General features: G+C 36.8%; 2 protein-coding genes across 2 annotated transcripts in view; both read right to left on the bottom strand.

Annotated features, from left to right (window-relative positions):
- LOC134841709 (potassium voltage-gated channel subfamily H member 6-like) overlaps window positions 1-18,774 on the bottom strand; it is a 633,879-nt gene that overhangs the window by 228,982 nt on the left and 386,123 nt on the right. The gene's annotated exons all lie outside the window — the stretch shown is intronic.
- LOC134841492 (thioredoxin reductase 1, cytoplasmic-like) lies at window positions 3,592-17,069 on the bottom strand. The gene is made up of 2 exons (XM_063857516.1): window positions 16,214-17,069; window positions 3,592-4,764 (listed from the first exon to the last, which is right to left on the bottom strand). Exons 1-2 carry the CDS (start codon window positions 16,871-16,873, stop codon window positions 3,910-3,912), a joined length of 1,515 nt encoding a protein of 504 aa, XP_063713586.1. The 5' UTR covers window positions 16,874-17,069; the 3' UTR covers window positions 3,592-3,909.

Genomic DNA, 18,774 nt, shown 5'->3' on the forward strand with positions numbered 1-18,774 from the left:
TGGTGGGGGAAGACCTGAGACATGCATAAACGTGCGTTTCAGGGCTTGAAACGCACGTTTCTGCATGTCTCAGGTCTTCCTCCACCATATTTTTATAATTAAACTAATTTATAAAGTTTTTGGTTTTATTTAGGCCCTGAAAACAGGTTTCAGGCCCTGAAACGCACATTTATGCATGTGCAGGACCTTTTCCAGGTCTTCCACCACCATCTTTAATTAAAAAGTCATTTAGTTTACCAAAATATGGTGGGCAAAGACCTGGGACATGCATAAACGTTTGTTTAAGGGCCTGAAACGCACGTTAATGCATGTCCCATGACTTTCCTAACATTATTTCGAAAAAAAATCAATTTATACACTAAATGATTTTTTAAAATCGAAATATGGTATTAGGATAAGGGCTGGGACCTGTATAAACGTAAGTTTAGGGGCCCCAAGTTTTAGCTAACGTATGTCCCGGTTCCCCCTAACAATATTTCGTTCAAAAAATCAATTTTAAACTAATTGACGGTTTTATCGAAATATGGTAGGGGAGGGCTTGGGAAGGCAAAAAAAATGCTTTTCAGGGCTTCAAACGCACGTTTATGCATATCCCAGTTAGTTTATAAATTGTTTTTTTTTCTCAAATAAAGGTGGGGAAAGATCTGGGACATTCATAAAGATTGCGCTTCAGGCCCTTATGCGTGTCCCTGACTTTTCAAGCTCTTTCCCACCATATTAAAACTTTAAAATCATTTAATTTAAAAATTGATTTTGTTATAGAAATATGGTGGGGAAGGCCTAAGAAATACCTTTTCAAGACATTCAGGCCCTGAAAATGCATTTCAGGCCACGAAACGCATATTTATGCATGTGCCAGAACTTTTCCAGGTCTTCCTCCAGCGTGTTTTAACTAAAAAAATATTTAGTTCATCGGAATATGGTCGGCGAAGATCTGGAACATGCATAAACGTGCGTTTAAGGGCATGAAACGCACGTTTATGCATGTCTCAGGTCTTCCCCCACCATATTTCGAAAAATCATTTCAAATGCGAATTGATTATTTCAAATCGAAATATGGTAAGGTAAGAGCTGGGTTCTTTCCCACCATTTCGTTTAAAAATTCAATTTGTAAACTAATTGACGGTTTTCTCGAAACATGGTCGACGACCAGGGTCTTGCAAAAAACAGCGTTTCAGGGCTTGGAACGTACCTTTATGCATACCCAGGTCTTCCCCCACCATTATTTGTTGAGCGAAATAGTAATAAATTAAATTATATCAAAATTTTAACCAGAATATGGTGGTGAAAGACCTAGCAATCTTTTAAAAGCGCGTTTGAGGCCTGAAATTCACGTTCATGTCGTCCTCTGACATATTTTGAGAAAAAAGTCCAAGTAGTCTATGAATAGAATTTTTTTTTCAAAACATCTTGGGGGAAGACCTGGAAGATGCGCATAAAGATTGCGCTTCAGGCCCTGAAAGGCATGTTTATGCGTGTCCCAAGATTTTAAATTCTTCCGCACCATATCAAGATTTTAAAATCATTTAATTTATAAATTGATTTTTTTATCGAAATATGTGGAGAAGACCTAGGAAAAACATTATCGCGCCTTTTAGGCCCTGAAACGCAAATTATGCATGTGCCGGAACTTTTACAGGTCTTGTTCCAGAGTGTTTTATAAAAAAAATCATTTAATTTATCGAATTATGGTGGGCGAAGACCTGGCAATGCATAAACGTGCGTTTAGGGGCCTGAAACGCATGTTAATGCATGTCCTATGTTTTTCCCCGCCTTATTTCGGAAAAAAACTAATTTATACACTAACTGATTGTTTTAATTGAAATATGGCAGGATAAGAGCAGGCATATGCATAAACGTGCAATTAAGGGTCTCAAGTTTAAGTTAAAACATAACCCGGTTCTCACCCTACAATGTTTTGTTTGGAAAATCGAATTGTAAACTAATTGACGGTTCTCTCGAAATATTGTCGGTGAAGACCTAAAACATGCAAAAAAACTGCCTATCAGGGCTTGAAACGCATTTTTATGCATATCACAGGTCTTCCCCCACCATGATTTGTTGAGCGAAATGAAAAATCAATTAACTTATGGTGGTGAAAGACCTGGGAATTGCGTAAATGTGCATTTCAACCCTGAAATTCACGTTTATGCATGTCTCAGGTCTTCCCCCAGCCATATTTTGATTAAAAAACCAAATACTTTATAAATTGTTTTTTTTCTTCTCAAAAGTTGGAGGGGAGGACCTGTTACATGCATAAAGATTGCGTTTCAGGCCCTGAAATGCAATCTTATGCGTCTTAAGGGCCTCAATTTCAGGTTAATGCATGTCCCAGTTCTTCCTCCAGCATAATTCGATTAAAACACCAATTTATAAACTGATTGACATATCTCAAAAAAATGGTGGTCGAAGACGTTGGAGAACCATGAACGTGCGTTTCAGAGCCTGAAACGCACATTCTTGCTTATCCCCAGGTATTCCCCAACATGATTTGTTGAGAAAAAACTCAATTAATTTATCTCAATTTTGAAACAAAACAGGGTGGGGTAAGACCTAGGATATGCGTTAACATGAGTTTCAGGCCTGAAACGCACGTTTATGAATGTCCCAGGTCTTTCTCTGCCATATTTCGTAAAAATTCAAGTCAAATATAAACTGTTTTTATTTCCTCAAAAATGGTGGTGGAAGACCTGTGACATGCATAAAGATTGCGTTTAGAGGCCTAAAGCGCACTTTAATGCAAGTCTCAAGTTTTTCCCCAACTTATTTCGAAAATAATCAATTGAATACTTATTGAGTTCTTCATCGAAAAATGGTGGGGAAAGAGTTGGGACATGCATCAAAGAGCGTTTGAGAGCCTGAAACGCACGTTTATGCATGTCCCAAGTCTTCGTCCACCTTTTTTCGAGATAACCGTCGTTTCAGGGACTGAAACGCACGTTTATGCATTTCCCGGCCTTCTTATTTCGATTTAAAAATCATTTTATAAAATAATTGACGGTTTTCTCAAAATATGGTGGGCGAAGACCTGGTTTATGCATAAATGTGCGTTTCAGGCCCTGAAACACACGTTTATGCATGTACCAAGTCTTCTCCCACCTTATTTTGACAAAAAAGTCAATTAATAAGTGTTAAATAATAAAACAAAATTCATTAGGCGGATATTGAGCAGACAACACTTGGGTAGACGACGGTCTTGATCCAAAAAACAAATCAAGATTGAGCTATCAAACATTCTGAGCTAAAAAGTCCTAAATTTTACAACCCCCCCCTGCCACCTACCCTTCTGTAAGCTGAAAAACCAAATTAAAATTTCGGTGCTCCAAACGACAAACTATCAAGCAACTAAACAGATAGGCATCAGCCAAAAACCATTTAAGCCGAATAAAATCAACAAACAAAGAACAAAAAAAATCGAGTGGAACAGCCATTTAAAAGGCAGGCATGCTAAAAAAAAGATCTGATGACATGCATTATGTTCTGTTGCTATCATAAGAGCCGAGCTAACTGGTTCAGTTGATTTTGTTAAACTAGTTGTTAACCCAAAAAAAGTCTATAATCCAGTTTGATAACGCTTGCTAATTACAAGCGTAAAGATCAAAAACTCTAATTAAACAATTAGCTAATAATCTGAATACTCAGCAAAATGAATATCAAAAACGGAGCAGGTAAACATGTGCAAGTCATTAATTATCACTGTTTCAATTGGAGTTGATTATTCCCCTTGTTCAGACTTCGTCCTCTCTGAAAGTTTGAAAGAAGTCGTCATTCGTCGAAAGTAGACAAAACCATACTTTTTGAAAAGGAAACGATCACTCCTTTAGTTACTATAAGTCATGCCGAACCAATCGACGTCATAGTTATAACTCAGTTATGACTCATGACCTTCAAATTGGTTCTAAACTATCCTCAGGTGCCTCCCCCGCATCCTGAGGCTACCAGCTCTTTGCCAGAGCTCTTGGTTATGTCCAGAACCGTAAACACTTCCGCATTGGTTGGATGGATTCCAACTAACGAGTCGAAGTCTTCTTTCTTGGCACCAATTCTCAGCGCCAGCGCAAAACCCTGCGTCATTTCGCCCGCATTTGGGGCAATGATATGGAATCCTATTACTCTATTGTCATCATTTTTGCACACCAACTTGGCATAGCAGACTCCAGCCTTCTGGCCAATAACCCATTCTAGAGGTTGGAATAAATTATGGTGCACTTCGATATTATCTTTGCCAAACTTTTCATGAGCATCTTCTTCAGAGTATCCGCAACAACCGTACTCTAGAGGAGTGAAAACTGTCGTCGGAACGTTTACATAGTCCATCAAGACTTTTCCTTTTCCGAAAAGCCTCTGAGACAAAAGTTGACCAGCCTGTACTGCTACCGGAGTCAGCTCCAGCTTGCCTTCTATTACGTCACCGATTGCGTAGATATTGTTCACTGAAGACTGTTCAGCTTCGTTCACGATCACTTTAGAAGTCTTCGAGTTGACCTTCACACCTATGGACTCAAGATTAAGTGATTCAGTACATGCTGTGCGTCCAATAGCAAAGAGAACTGTGTTGCATTCAATTTCAGCAATTTCGCCCGTTGAGTTGTTTTTGGCTTCGATTTTCAGCTTCGCAGGTGTCCCTGGTTCGATCTGTGTGATTTTTCTTGGGACGAATCCCCGCATAAATTCGACCCCCTCTGCCTTCATGTATTCTCCTACACGTTCTGCACACTCTTGGTCGAATCCTCTCAGAAGTATAGATCGCACAAGTACTGTGACCTAAAAAAGTAACCGAATTTTACAAAAAGTGATAAAACTTGCTAAACAAGTGTGGTCAACATAACATAGACATAATAAAAACTTCCACTTGAACTTGTTTTCCATAGTAAACCAGATAAATACTGGAACCTGATCTAAACCACCGAAATTACTTACACGTAAAACCACAGTTGAAATACCCAAAAATATAAAATTCTACCTTGCAAAAAAACGAAACATCACCCCGACTAGAATGCAAATATGCAGTAAAAACTGACGTTGAACAATCACAGATAAACAATCTACAACACTTCCCACTTTATTTAGATTGTCAAAATAATCACTATGAAGTTGACCTACTTGGAACATCAACTTTTAAACCAATCCCATATTCACAATGGATAAAAAATAACACCCAACAAAAAAGAGTAAAACAACACTCGCATAAAAAAGATCTTTTTCCACTAATTGAAAAAGAAAACCTAACTGATAAAATAAATTTATCAGGACCACAAACAAACGATTCAAAATACACAATAAATCAAATATTTGACCTTCATGACCCACTTGATACAATTCCTTTATCTAAATTAGAAATAGAAAACATTTTTCTCCCCCCAACAAAAACAATTACAATTTCAACCTTGAAACAATACCAAAATCTTGACCCAGTAATTAGACAACTAAAATCATGGCACAAATATAAAACTAAACCCGTCAAGGCAGATACAACTATTTTAGGAAATAAAACACTCCTCCGATATTTTCGAAAATTCAATAATACAACAATTAACGAAAACACAGACCTTCTAGAATACAAATTAAATGAATCTACAGTTCCCTGTCTCCCTCTAAGTATGATTCTCATAGCTTTTAATTTTTCACATACACAAAATATTAAAGGACACTCTGGATCAGAGAAAACATATTCAAATTTCATACAAAACTTTTATTTCCCAAATGCACCAATTTGGATAAAAGTACTATGCAATGATTGTATAGTATTTCAACTAAATAAACCTTATCCAAATCAAAAACAAATAGCACAAAAACAAGACTTTAAAGGACAAATTTTGTACTTTAACCACCGTATCTCCTTTGATACAAAAGGACCAATTTCACCCTCATCCGAAGGAAACTCCTACATTATGGTAATTGTTGACGCGTTTACACATTATGTAGCACTTAACCCAGTACCACATTGTAACGCTTATTACGCTTACACAACACTCTATGAACACTGGATAGCCAAATTCGGACTACCAGAAATTTTAGTTACAGACAACGGTACAGAATTCATAAATAATGAAATCATCACACTATGTCATCTATATAACATCAAACACAAACCACGTACATCTCACTCACCTTGGACAAACGGCTTAGTCGAAGGTATGAACCGTTCATTACAAGAATATCTCAGATGTATCATCAATGGAAATGATACAAGATACACCGAATGGTCAGCAGATGTAAAATTATTTCCCTTAGCATATAATTCACAAATTACGACAACTCTAGGAATGTCACCATATGAAATGGTTTTTAACCAAAAGCCACGCAAACCAATAATGTTTACAGCAAACTCTCATAAAAACGCACAAGGTTATTGTCAACCAAATAAAGACTCAATCTGTTATAACCTACCTTTACATACACACGATGAAGATCATTTTCATCACCCACAAATTCTTAAATTAGCCTCCGGTACACACACCGAATGGATTTTAAACAGAGATAAAAAACACAATGAAATTTACCAAAAAGTAACAAAAAAGTTGTTACAAAGGCAAAACATTAATGAACAAATAAATTCACGCTTTACACCAGCCTCCGATTTAAAAATTGGAACATTTGTTTTAATACCCAATTTTAATACTCAAAGAGGAATTTCAAAAAAATTACAACCCCTTCGTAAAGGAACATACCAAATAATTGCAAAACCCACTGATGTCACATATAAAATCACCGACTCAGACAAAAAAGAAATCGTTCAACACCGAAATAACCTATTACCTTATTATCCAAAAGAATACGCACTCCGCGAGCTAACTCAATTATATTCTTTTACAGGTTTACAAGTTATTCAAAATGACCCACATACGGAAAATACAACAAAGGAACAAAAAGATTTTCACCTCAAAAACCAAATAACAAAATCAACCACCACAAAAAACAATACAAAAAACCTAGATCAAAATACATCTCAAAAAGAAAGAAAAAATAGAAAAATGACAGAACAAATAATACCCCAAGAACAAATCGACAAATCAGGACATAGAGAGTCTTCACGACTTAGAAATCAACCACGTAAAAATTATAAATTATTCATCCCACAATCTAAAATATTAAAGAAAGTTGAATTTCAAAAACAACTTTAATTCTACATTTAATAATCTTTGCACCTCTGAAACATTTTACACTTTCATTTCTCAAAATAACATGCTGACAAACACGCAGCGATTCTAGTTCAAAATTAGCCAATAGGATTCATCCAATCCGTCACCTTCTATAACTCTAACACAAACCAACTAAACGAAAAATATTAAACTCCAGGCATATCTATAACTATAACTTTACGACCTCCAGGTCAAAAATAAGCAAACCACTCCAACTTGACAACTAAAATAAATATCACCATAATATCATAACCCTCCCTTATCTAATAAACCAAAGATCAACAATATTTCCCCAACTCAGACCTCAAATATCCCCCAAACAAATATGTTAAATTAGCCTAAAGTAAAAGAACGACCATTTTAATTAGCCTAAAGTATAAAAATCTCAAAAATACCCCAGATCATTTGACAAATGAAAATAAAGACAAAGAAGACCTCCCGATCACCATAAAAATTGCCCCCAACAATTTTTCACAAAACTCAACCCACTTGTCAAAAAACCAATAAATAATCCGACCACACTTGAAAATTGCCCCAAACAACAAAAAATATTCGATCAAGAAGTCATTTCGTAAATGCTCTTCTCTCAATCAGTCACTATAATTATCACAAACCTCAAACAATTTTTTACGATACTTAAGACTTTTATAATATTTCTTTTTGATATCTTTGAATCTTTTGTAATAATCTTAATCATTTTTTGCATTATTTTTTAAATTTTCTATACCCTATTTGAACTATACCTCCTACTTTCAAAAGCTATTGACTATATCCACAGGTACGATTCACAAAAACTTATCTAAATGATACGAACCATTTTTAGTAGAACCGATATTTTTTTACTATTTGTAATTTTTATAACATTTCTCTCATCCCTCATCTTGACAATATGCAAATGTATAAAAAAAGCAATCATCACATTCGCCCTAGCAACAATTCTCCTAATTCTTTTTTTAGAAGAATACTATAATAAACATAAACTTTTTCACTAAAAGAATAGACCAAAAAAGCTATCAAAAATTGCTACCCAACAGTCACATAGTCAGTCTTCACCGACATCATCCCAAGATAACCCAACAACACCTTTAACTACCAAAATCCTCAAACATCTACACGGATTTCCTCTCAAGATAACCCATATACCTTTGAAGAACGACACGCTCGCTTATCAGAACCACTAGAACCAGTTCAACGAGAAGCACCTCTAAGCGAACCAACATATAACTTATACCCAACACTACCACAAGAATTAAGTAGAATAAGAAATCCTAGTCAAAACCAAAATACAGTCGAAATAAATAGACAAATTATACATCCTCGACGAAACAGAAATTTTCAAACTCCCCGAGTTCATTTTGATATACCTCAATCACCATCACAAAACACTCCAGAAAACCCCATTGGTATATTACCAGAAACCCCTACGCTTCTTTCACAACGTAGCACCTCAAGCCTACCATCAGATTACTTAGGTTCAACACCAACATCTGAACAAATACGTGAAAATCCCTTTAACCCCCCAAACCAGGCATCACGACTACCATATTGGACAACACATTCATTTACACAAGGTGAACTAAATTTAGTCAATGATCCAATAGATATTTCTACGGATACAACAACATCCTCATCACTACCAGAAACATTATCACTACCATCAACACCATCAATAAGCCAGATTTCACCACCACCTTTTAACTTAAATTTCCCAAATAACCTCGACGCTAGATATCGAGAACAATCATCAACAAATATTCCTTTAAGACTAGACTGGAATACATTCAAGGCACCTCCACCATTATTTGGACAACACCTAGAAAGTAACCGACTCCACAATTGGGCACTAAATAGACTACAATATAGACAAGACATTCACGAAGACATTCGTGCTCATAACATCCAAATACTCCAACAGAATAGTCTACAATTAAAATTTGAAATCACGGTTAAATTAAACAACATTACTCAACATCCCTATCCATTAAATCCACCAAATATAACAGCTCAATCCCTACCACCACCATTTATAACAACTGAAGTAATATACAAATACGACAGATATACTAAAAAGACAATTGGTTACATCACATTTTATAACCCATACTCAGGATTGTCATACACATGTATATTCTATAAATTTTAATTTTTCTCCAACTCCTTTTTCTAATAACCTCAAATCAAAACATAAACCCTTCCCCCCGCACAGGACCACAAGATTTATTAGTAACACATTACGATTGTGAAGAAAACGAACAAAAAACACTACACAAATATGCAATAAATCAAGTATCACAATGCGAAACAGAACCACAAGCCATAGAAACAACAAATGTAATAGCGACACTCTATTCAAAAGCCCGAGCAACTACAGTTATAGTATATAAATTCACAGCAACATTTTCTGAAAAGAAAGTACATTGTTCACAAGTCTCAAACGGAAATAAAAACCGACTTGACCATGAATCATTCTACCAGAGTAATATAGAACGACTTTTACATCTCAATCCCGAAGATTGTAAAAACGAGTTACTCCGACTAAACATCACAAAAAATAAAAACACAGATAGAAAGTTAGTATATTTCCAAGTTTTTTCAGATTCTGTACATCAAGCAGAACTTGAAAGATATCAAGGACATATAAAATTAGATGAAAAGTACCCATATAACGGCGCACACGGACGATTAACCTATGACATGCACGATAAACAATGGATACCACACATTGGTATAAATAACCCATCAAACTGCAAAGCAGACACAAAAAATAAAGCATACCAAGAAATAATGTTTTTCGATTGGAAAATACAACTCGAAAAAATTCAACTCACACGAGATTTATCAGACAACACAATGATCTATCAAGGAATTAGATTACCTTGTAAAAACGACCAAGGCTATTGTGACCCTACAACAAGAACACAAGCAACAATTGTTTGGTTCCCCGAAGACACATGTACAACATTTCAAGTAGCAAAAATACACGCTCGTATGATAAAATTTCACGAAAAATATTTTATACAATCAATACCATATGAACAAGTAAATCCATTACGAAAAATAAGTTCTAATTTTAGAAACATTCATAATATAGAAAATAAATTAACACGTTTTCAAATATATCAAGAAACAGAACTTGCATGTAAATACAGAAACCCACTTCACAAAACACAATACTCCGAAATACTAGTTGAATACGAAAAAGGATTCGACATGACCACTGGAAAAACAAAAGTCGACCCATACGCCACAAGTCATCCTCCAAATGAAGGAACATCATACATACCAGTTCATTTTCAAAAAAATACAGGTCAACCTGGTGGACATTTAAAGCCCCAAGACGATCAAAGCACACGTTTACAAGAACTATCACTAATGAATAGTACATATTTCGGTAAAATCCACTATGATATTCACTTAGATATGAAACTAGACTACACGATTAGCCAAATTTTTCAAGAAATGTCACTCTCTGAATTAGAAACACTACACCAACTATGCGAATTAGAAAGAACACAAATATTACAATCACTTGCACTAGCAGTATTAAAAATACCCTACGCAGGATATTTACTATCAGGAAATAGATCAAATTTTTTAGACTATGAAGGAAACATTTTATGGTTTTATACTTGTACCAAAAAAGTATCACCACTATACGTTTTTGAAGACAAACGATGCTATAAAAGAATCCCTATCTTTTATAAGAACAAAGTACATTTCGTTGACACACTTTCAAGAAGAACCTATTTCTGGGATACCGCAGTCCCATGTGGATCAGAAAATAGCCACAATGTAGTACAACTAAACCCTGATGAAGATAAATATTACCTTCTCACCCCATATCCCACATTAATGCAATCACTCAAAAAATTTTCACCAGAAAGCATTCGCGCTATCGCTCGAAACCCAAATATAGACTTACAATCAATAGGAATATACTCAAAATCAGATATTCAACATCACATTAGAACACAACAATTCCAAGAACTATTAACACAAATGGACACAATACAAAGACAATCAATTGACCAAAACTTACGCAAACTTGCCGAAACCGCAGGATTTGCAGACATCTATACGCAAGACTATAGCGGATATTTTAAAGACATTAAAGATTATATATATCTAAACGGTGAAAAATACCGTCCCCAAGATATATCACCTATCAATATTTTTAGCTTTGTTACACTCAAGAATGAAATTCTTGATTTTCTAGGATGGCCCTACTACATCTTAGAAAAACTGACTATTTTATACGCAATGTTTAACTTTATTGGATTTCTTTTTTCATTCTTAAAAGGAATCTATAACACATGTGCTATACACACACAAGTCAATAGACAAGCAAGTGTAGCACGCATACTATTTGCAGGATTTTTTGGAATTTTTTCTACATCAATAAACAAAATTCTTTTAGATGCACAAATAAAAGAATACAACACAAAAATAGCAACAAGACAGAACACATACGACGAAGAACATAACAATGTAGACACAACGCCAACAGCACCACAGTTACCACCCCTACCACATAACCATCCATTATCCCTAGTCCCACGTAATTTTCGAAACTTAGCAATAACACATAATCCAAATTTTAGACCAACCATATCACAAAGTCCCATCCAACATATAATGACACGCCACTCACAAGATGAAAATACTTATGAACAAATTATAGAACAACCCCATACCACCGCTTTTCAGTCTCAAAATAATAATTTTTTTAGCCCACGATGAGCCGACAACTTGGATCCCTACACCGTTCAAATTCCCACCCAACCAACCTCACTACTCCAATTACAATAATACCACTTTTTGCTTTCCCGCCACCCGATTTCCCAACCAGTAATGTAACATCAGGCATGAATTCCGATACTAATTCACACATCTCAGTTTTATATTGCACATCACAACTCAATAACCCGAATATTGAAACCCCCGATGAATTTGCCGACTCTGAACCATCTCCATCCAATAATTTTCACACCAACCCCTCAATTTTTTCCCACCCCCCTTTTCAACCAATGCTACCAAAAAACACCGTCCTCACCAATTCTACACCCTCTTATGCTTCCCAAGTCACTCCAACCTATTCTTCACATCATTCAGACCGATCATCCAATTCTCCAGATACCCCCCAAATCTCCCCAGAACTAGATAATTTTATTACATTACAACAACAACCCTACCACCTTGATACCCCCACCATAAACCAAATTTCATCCACAATAGATTCATCCAACCCTCCTACCCCTACACCCTCTTCAATTTATACCGAATCATTAGCACCATCATCCACATCTACTGAATCTTCACTCAGCACTAATAGAGCTTACCGCACTTTTAAAAGAAAGTTCCCCAACCATCCTTTCCCAGCAAAACCAGGAACAGCCCGTGAATATATAAATCACCCAAATCACACTAATACAAAAGAATTTTTAGCTATCAACTTACCCTCATTTCCACAATACACCTTAAACACCCCTCACGACACTAACGAGACACGTAACTTTGTAGACGAACACGTTTTAATGCCTACCCTTCCTTGGACGTTGGACCTCATATTATCATTTTACTAATCCCCTTTGCTTACCTTTATCTAACACTCACATCGATATAGAACGAAATAAGGACATGCTATATCGACTCACTACACCACTAACACCTAGACAATTTACTTACATCGGATATAAAAAATCACTAAAAACATACACTGCACCCCGAGCTAACGAATATACGCTAGAATATTACGATCATAACATCATCAGAACTAACCAAGATCAATTCTTAGACGACGATCGCTTCGTTAACCCACAAATCACAGAAAAATTTTTCATTAAAACACCATATGTATTTACACTCAATATCTTTGACCGCAAATTTGACCACATCATTTCAGAAGCACTAACAGACACACAAGCTTACGAAAGTTTTAAAGAACGCTTCCAAATATTTTCACAAACAAACTCACACATATACATATTATCGTTTTATCCAAAATCATTTCGACCTACACACCCCCTCCAGACAACCACACCACCGTTTTCAATTCATCAATTCCAAATACACCTCACCATTCTTTCTTAACTTCACATATTGCATTAAAGATACTAACCTTCATGGTATTCTTCGAAATTATGATCCCATAACCCAAATGTATATTTTTTGTCCCATCACCAAGACCTTCAACGCAGAAGAATCCCGACCCTTTCTTCTCCCACACGAATTTGTTCAACCTATAGAAATCCCCATTTTAGAATTCATCCACAACACTAAATTCAATCACAAATTATATAATCTAATCCAAAACACACCTTATGAGTTTGCAGTTGGCACTGAAGAACTAACCACCATTAAAGCACTTCAATTGCTTTGGCCACTGCTTCAAACTAAAAATATCATCCGCATCTTAGCTAAATTACTAACAACTTCAGATCTAATCCACGACATCTTCCCCCACGGTTTCTTCCCCGACGACTAATAGGTAAGTATGAACTATACATATTATTAACTAGTTATTAAAATTAGAAACTAACCATTCTTTATTCATGTCTTCTTTAGAATTTTAGCCTTCATCCAACGATCATCTGAAAAATTCACAAAAGAAAATGAAAATTGAAAACTTCTTCAAACTGTTTAAAACTCTATAAATTTTTTGCACCAAATAATTAAATAAAAATAATACCAATGCAATAATTTAATTTATAAATTTTTTCCCAAATGCAGTAGTTCAAATAATGATGAAAATTTGTAACTTAATTTTCCCCAACAACTAGCAGTAAAATTGAAATTCTATGTAGTAAATTAATAAGAAGCAAATGCAGTACCAACCTTTTGATATTTTCATTCACTCGCACAAGAATTCTATCCAAATTCGCACAGCTCGCCCACGAAGAATTGTTTAAATAATGAATTTCAGTTTCAAGCTTTCACACTCAACAACTCTAACACACGATAACAAGTTTCAAACTTTCCTTTAACCCGGTTGGAAAGGAATTATATACTAAACAAAACTAACCAATGCAGCTTACTAAACACCACAACACATAGCATAACAGCATGACTAAGAAAAGGAAACCAACGGTACCCAAACCGGATTAACCCAGTTTAAAACTGGATAATTTATTCTTTTGAAGACTATTATAAAGTCTAAGAAAGAAATAATAAAACACAAAAAAGTCGAAAGACAAACCCATACCACAAACAATTTGATTTTTGAAAAAAGGACACAACCAACAAAACATAAGAAAAACCACAACAAACCCAACATAAAACGTTGTCACATCACAGGACCTCTCACAAAAACCGCATGCAATCATACTCCCACTCCTGGCCTAACCCACCAGAAGAGGACGTCCTGAGCATGCTCTATAGCTGGCCTAACCCACCGCGCTACATCCACGCTTTGTGACACACACTCCTATTTTTAATAAGAGCTACTCAAGGGTGAGTAACTCTTCAAAATAACTGAACTAAAACAAAAAAGCTTTTGTGAAAACAACTAACCAAAATCATAATTAAAAAACATTAAACTAATAAAAGTTTTATAAAATGTAAATTATATTATGCAATATATAGATCAGCATACAACACCAAAGACGAACATCCAAAGACAAAATGAACCCACTACACTCGAAAAAGAATGGCCAACCACAATCAATATGCCGCCCACAATCACAACTCAAAGGATTTAGAGTACGACTTGACTTCGCAGAAAAGGACTTCATTGAACTAGACCAATGACCACCTCGATGTTCAAGTATACGTACAGATCCGAGTAACCAGGCATCCCCTCCACGCACAATCTCCACGCCATTCCCAGACAAGATCAAAACACAAAGAAGTTCTCATCAATGAAACAAAAAACCTGACATAGCCAACCATTCTGAAATCAGATTTGAGTTTGTTGCGAAAACCCAGTCGTTGTCATGAGAAGACACAACGATCGAACCTGGAACTTCTCTAACAAGAGAACCCAGAAGAAATATGATGTTCGCCAAACACCAACGTCCATCATCCATCCTTTGAATTACAGAAAGACTATTCTAAAAAACTCTGCAAAACCCGGATGGGTGGAACCTGATCTAAACTACATTTTATGATTGGATAAATTAGATATTTTACCAATGTAAAGTATTTAATATTAACCAATCATGATCCATCTGACTAACAATCCACTTATTTGTAAGTGCTGAAATTACTTGTAATTTCAGCACCAGAGAGATTTGAATTTAACTTAGAAATTAGTTGACTCTCCAAGAAGACTTCAGCAACCGCAATAAACCAGTATACCCTAGATCTATTGAGCCTAGCAGAGACTAGTTAAACAACCTGAGACTAGATAGTATAAGAGTAAGATTAGGATTGGTATTAGACTAAGAAGTTGCACGAATCTATCCGGCCGAAAATAAGATAGCGTGACGAGCAGACGGTGTACCCTATCCGAAATTACTCTATGAGTTATACACTTCGGTCCTAACTCAATACTAAGAAAAGACTTCAACAGGACCTCAAACGCGTTTAACAAAGCAACAGTGACAATGACTCGAGAAACTATTTGTAGATTGCGTTCAAGTTGCTATTAAGTTATACACACAGGCGAAGCTCTAGTCACGAATAGAGCAGCTACATATGCTAATAAATTGCCAATGCCTTTCAGCAAAAGTGGCACCAAATACAAATAGACTCAATTTTGCAAGTAATATTTTGGAATATAACAAACTGAAGGCATCCACACTAACTTTTCATGTAAAAATCGCAAAGCATAAAGCCACATTATGGATAAAAATACATTCCAAAAAACTGCAAGATACATTGAGTTAGAAAATTTCTGAGATCGAGTTTTGATTATTGGTATGTTCTTCCAAACAAATCACTTTTTTCGGTTCATTTGATGAATTAAAAATGCATCAACAGTGTTAACTTATTACTATTCGAATGTCAAAGCACATGCTATGAAACAGCTGTAAAGGTGCCCCAAAAATGGGACCAATATTTGCGACTTAGGTTGGAAAAAAAAGAAGGTTCGTATTAATACACTCGCTTCGCAAGTGTAATCAACGTCATACCTCAAAGCCCAGCCCATTCAAGAAGCCTCCGCACTCCAAAGCAATATACGAAGCCCCGACTACGACCGTCTTCCCCGGCGGATATGGCAGTGAAAAAATATCGTCACTTGTGATCGCGTAATCTTTGGCACCTGCGATATCTGGGTAATTTGGTCTCATCCCAACAGCTATTATAAATTTATCAGCCGTATGGAAGGTCACATTGCCTCGTTTATCCACCGCTTTCACTGTATGTTGGTCGACGAATGTCACATACGCATTGATGTATTTCACACCTTTGTCTCTTAACGAAACTCGAAAACCGAAGTTTTGGGATCCAATATAATCCTGAACTTTTTCGACGAGCTCTTCCCAAACATGAGTTTCGGTTTCACCTACTTTCCAGCCGTAAATCTTCGCATCATGAATATGTTGACGCAACAAAGCTCCTTGATGCATTAGCTTTTTCGGAACGCATCCCACGTTTACACACGTGCCTCCCAAACCCCAAGTCGTTCCAACCGGGGTAGGTTTTACAAAGTCAAAAACCGCGACTTTTGCACCGAGAGCTGCCGCTCGTTTTGAAGCCGCTAGACCTCCCGAGCCACCGCCGACAACGATAAGATCGTAGTCATACTTTTCTGAGATCTCCGTTTCAGTTGGATTGACCACTGGAGCCATGTTTTCTGTTGATATTTGACTTTTCAAGGCACCTTTGCAAAAATTTGCTTTTGATGACAGAACTGGATTCAATGTTGAAGTTTGTATAGCTCTGCCTGATGGGCAGAATCACGCCTTCCTGCTGAAGATGAAAAAAAACACTGCAAACACTGTTGCTTTTTACAACATGAGCAGACTGAAATAAAAAAAACATAAAATCGAAAAATAATGGTACAGAAAGGCTAATCAGAGCTTCACACAACTTGCTATTAAAACCGAGTGGATATCACTACTAGCAGATGAACCGAAATATCGAAAAAGTTCTTATTTGCTCTTTCAAAAAAATTCGAAATCTTGGAACTGAATCACTTAATTCTGGAAATTTTCTTCGCACAACTTGCAACATAACCCGCTGACATTTTTGCTCCGTATAAAGAGCACTGTCTACGGTACCTCACTCTATTCTACTTATTTATTTATATCCGTATTATAAACATATCTTACTATTCATTGTAAATTTGATCCAAGGACATATCTCACCAGCCTATTCGTCTGTCACTTTGGTTTGCTAAAATGCCAGTTGCGAAAGCCTTAAGTGTGAAATCTAGTCATAAAGAAAAACGATTGTGAAACTCTGGAAAACTCTTGTGAAACTTCAAATCTGGAAACTCTTAATCTATATTCGTTACTCTATTCTATTTATTTATAAATCTTATTTAATTCAGTATTCTATTTTTACAACCAAGTTTTCCCGTCACGATCTGAGGGAAATGTCATGGCGCAGCCAGCAGTTCCTGTGAATGAAGACAGGACTGACCTACTCGGAATTTCCCAATTTTTGGCTAGATTATCGGTTAACCCACCGTTTATTTGGGAGACATGGGTGGGACAATTTTTCTTGGCCATTAGTCTAAAAGACAATATCTCACCGCGGGAGGTGTTAGTTGCCCCAGCGGCGTTGGTGGATGAACCTTACCCGAAGCTCCGGGACCCGATGAGAATGAAGCAGACGCCGCTAGTAGGACCCTTCGCAATGCAGCAGCGAATAGAAGAATCGACGAGTATAACGACGAAAGGAGACGGAAAGGCCCTCGTATCGTTCATAATTGGTATTATCACGAGGCAGAGGCGCGTCTAAACTATAGACTCTTTTTCTCATTGGGTAACGCGGGACAGAAGAGATTCCTGGATTCCTATCCTCATTTGGACCTAAACACATGCTCTTTCATCGATTTCCACAAAAGCTGTGAAGATCTCTTCAAGGCAGAGCGAATGAATCAAATTGTATAATACAATTTTTTTACAGGAGAATGATTCGTTTTCTTCATTCAAACGCACGCCTCAGCTTGCTGGTGTGGACTCCTCTCCGTGGAGCAAGTGGGGACGCACGATTCATTCTGTGCGGCAAAGATTCACACAGGGGCACCGGAAAAAGGAACTTATGGAAACTGGAAACGGAATCCGAAGCAACCTCCCGAATGCCAACGGAGTGGAAAAGGCCCAGCCGACCCTTTCACCTCTCACAACAATCGAAGGCTTTGGCCTCCCCAGACCAGGGAAGGTGCGGATCAAGGGTGCCGAAGAAAGACCGGGTTTTTCTCTGCCGGACCAGGTAAACCAGCCCACCTGGCCCGGCTGTTAGTAATGGCTGGAGACGTGGAAGAAAACCCAGGACCGTACGAATGTGGGATGTGTCAAAAGAGAGTCAGTGGATGCAGCATCAAATGCACATGGTGTATGAAATGGATACACCAGGTATGCAGCGAAATGACACGTGGCCAAATCCGACAGATCGCAGGAAAGGAACGCTACGCTTTCGAGTGTAGAAAGTGCAGGGAACCCAGTAAAACGACGGGAACAATAGTTCCTGGGACACCTGACGAAACTGTCCCCCGAGCTCTGAGGTCCCAGATAGAGCAGAG

The sequence above is a fragment of the Symsagittifera roscoffensis genome, chromosome 3, assembly GCF_963678635.1.
Source record: "Symsagittifera roscoffensis chromosome 3, txSymRosc1.1, whole genome shotgun sequence".
In the NCBI taxonomy this organism is placed as follows: Eukaryota; Metazoa; Xenacoelomorpha; order Acoela; family Convolutidae; genus Symsagittifera; species Symsagittifera roscoffensis.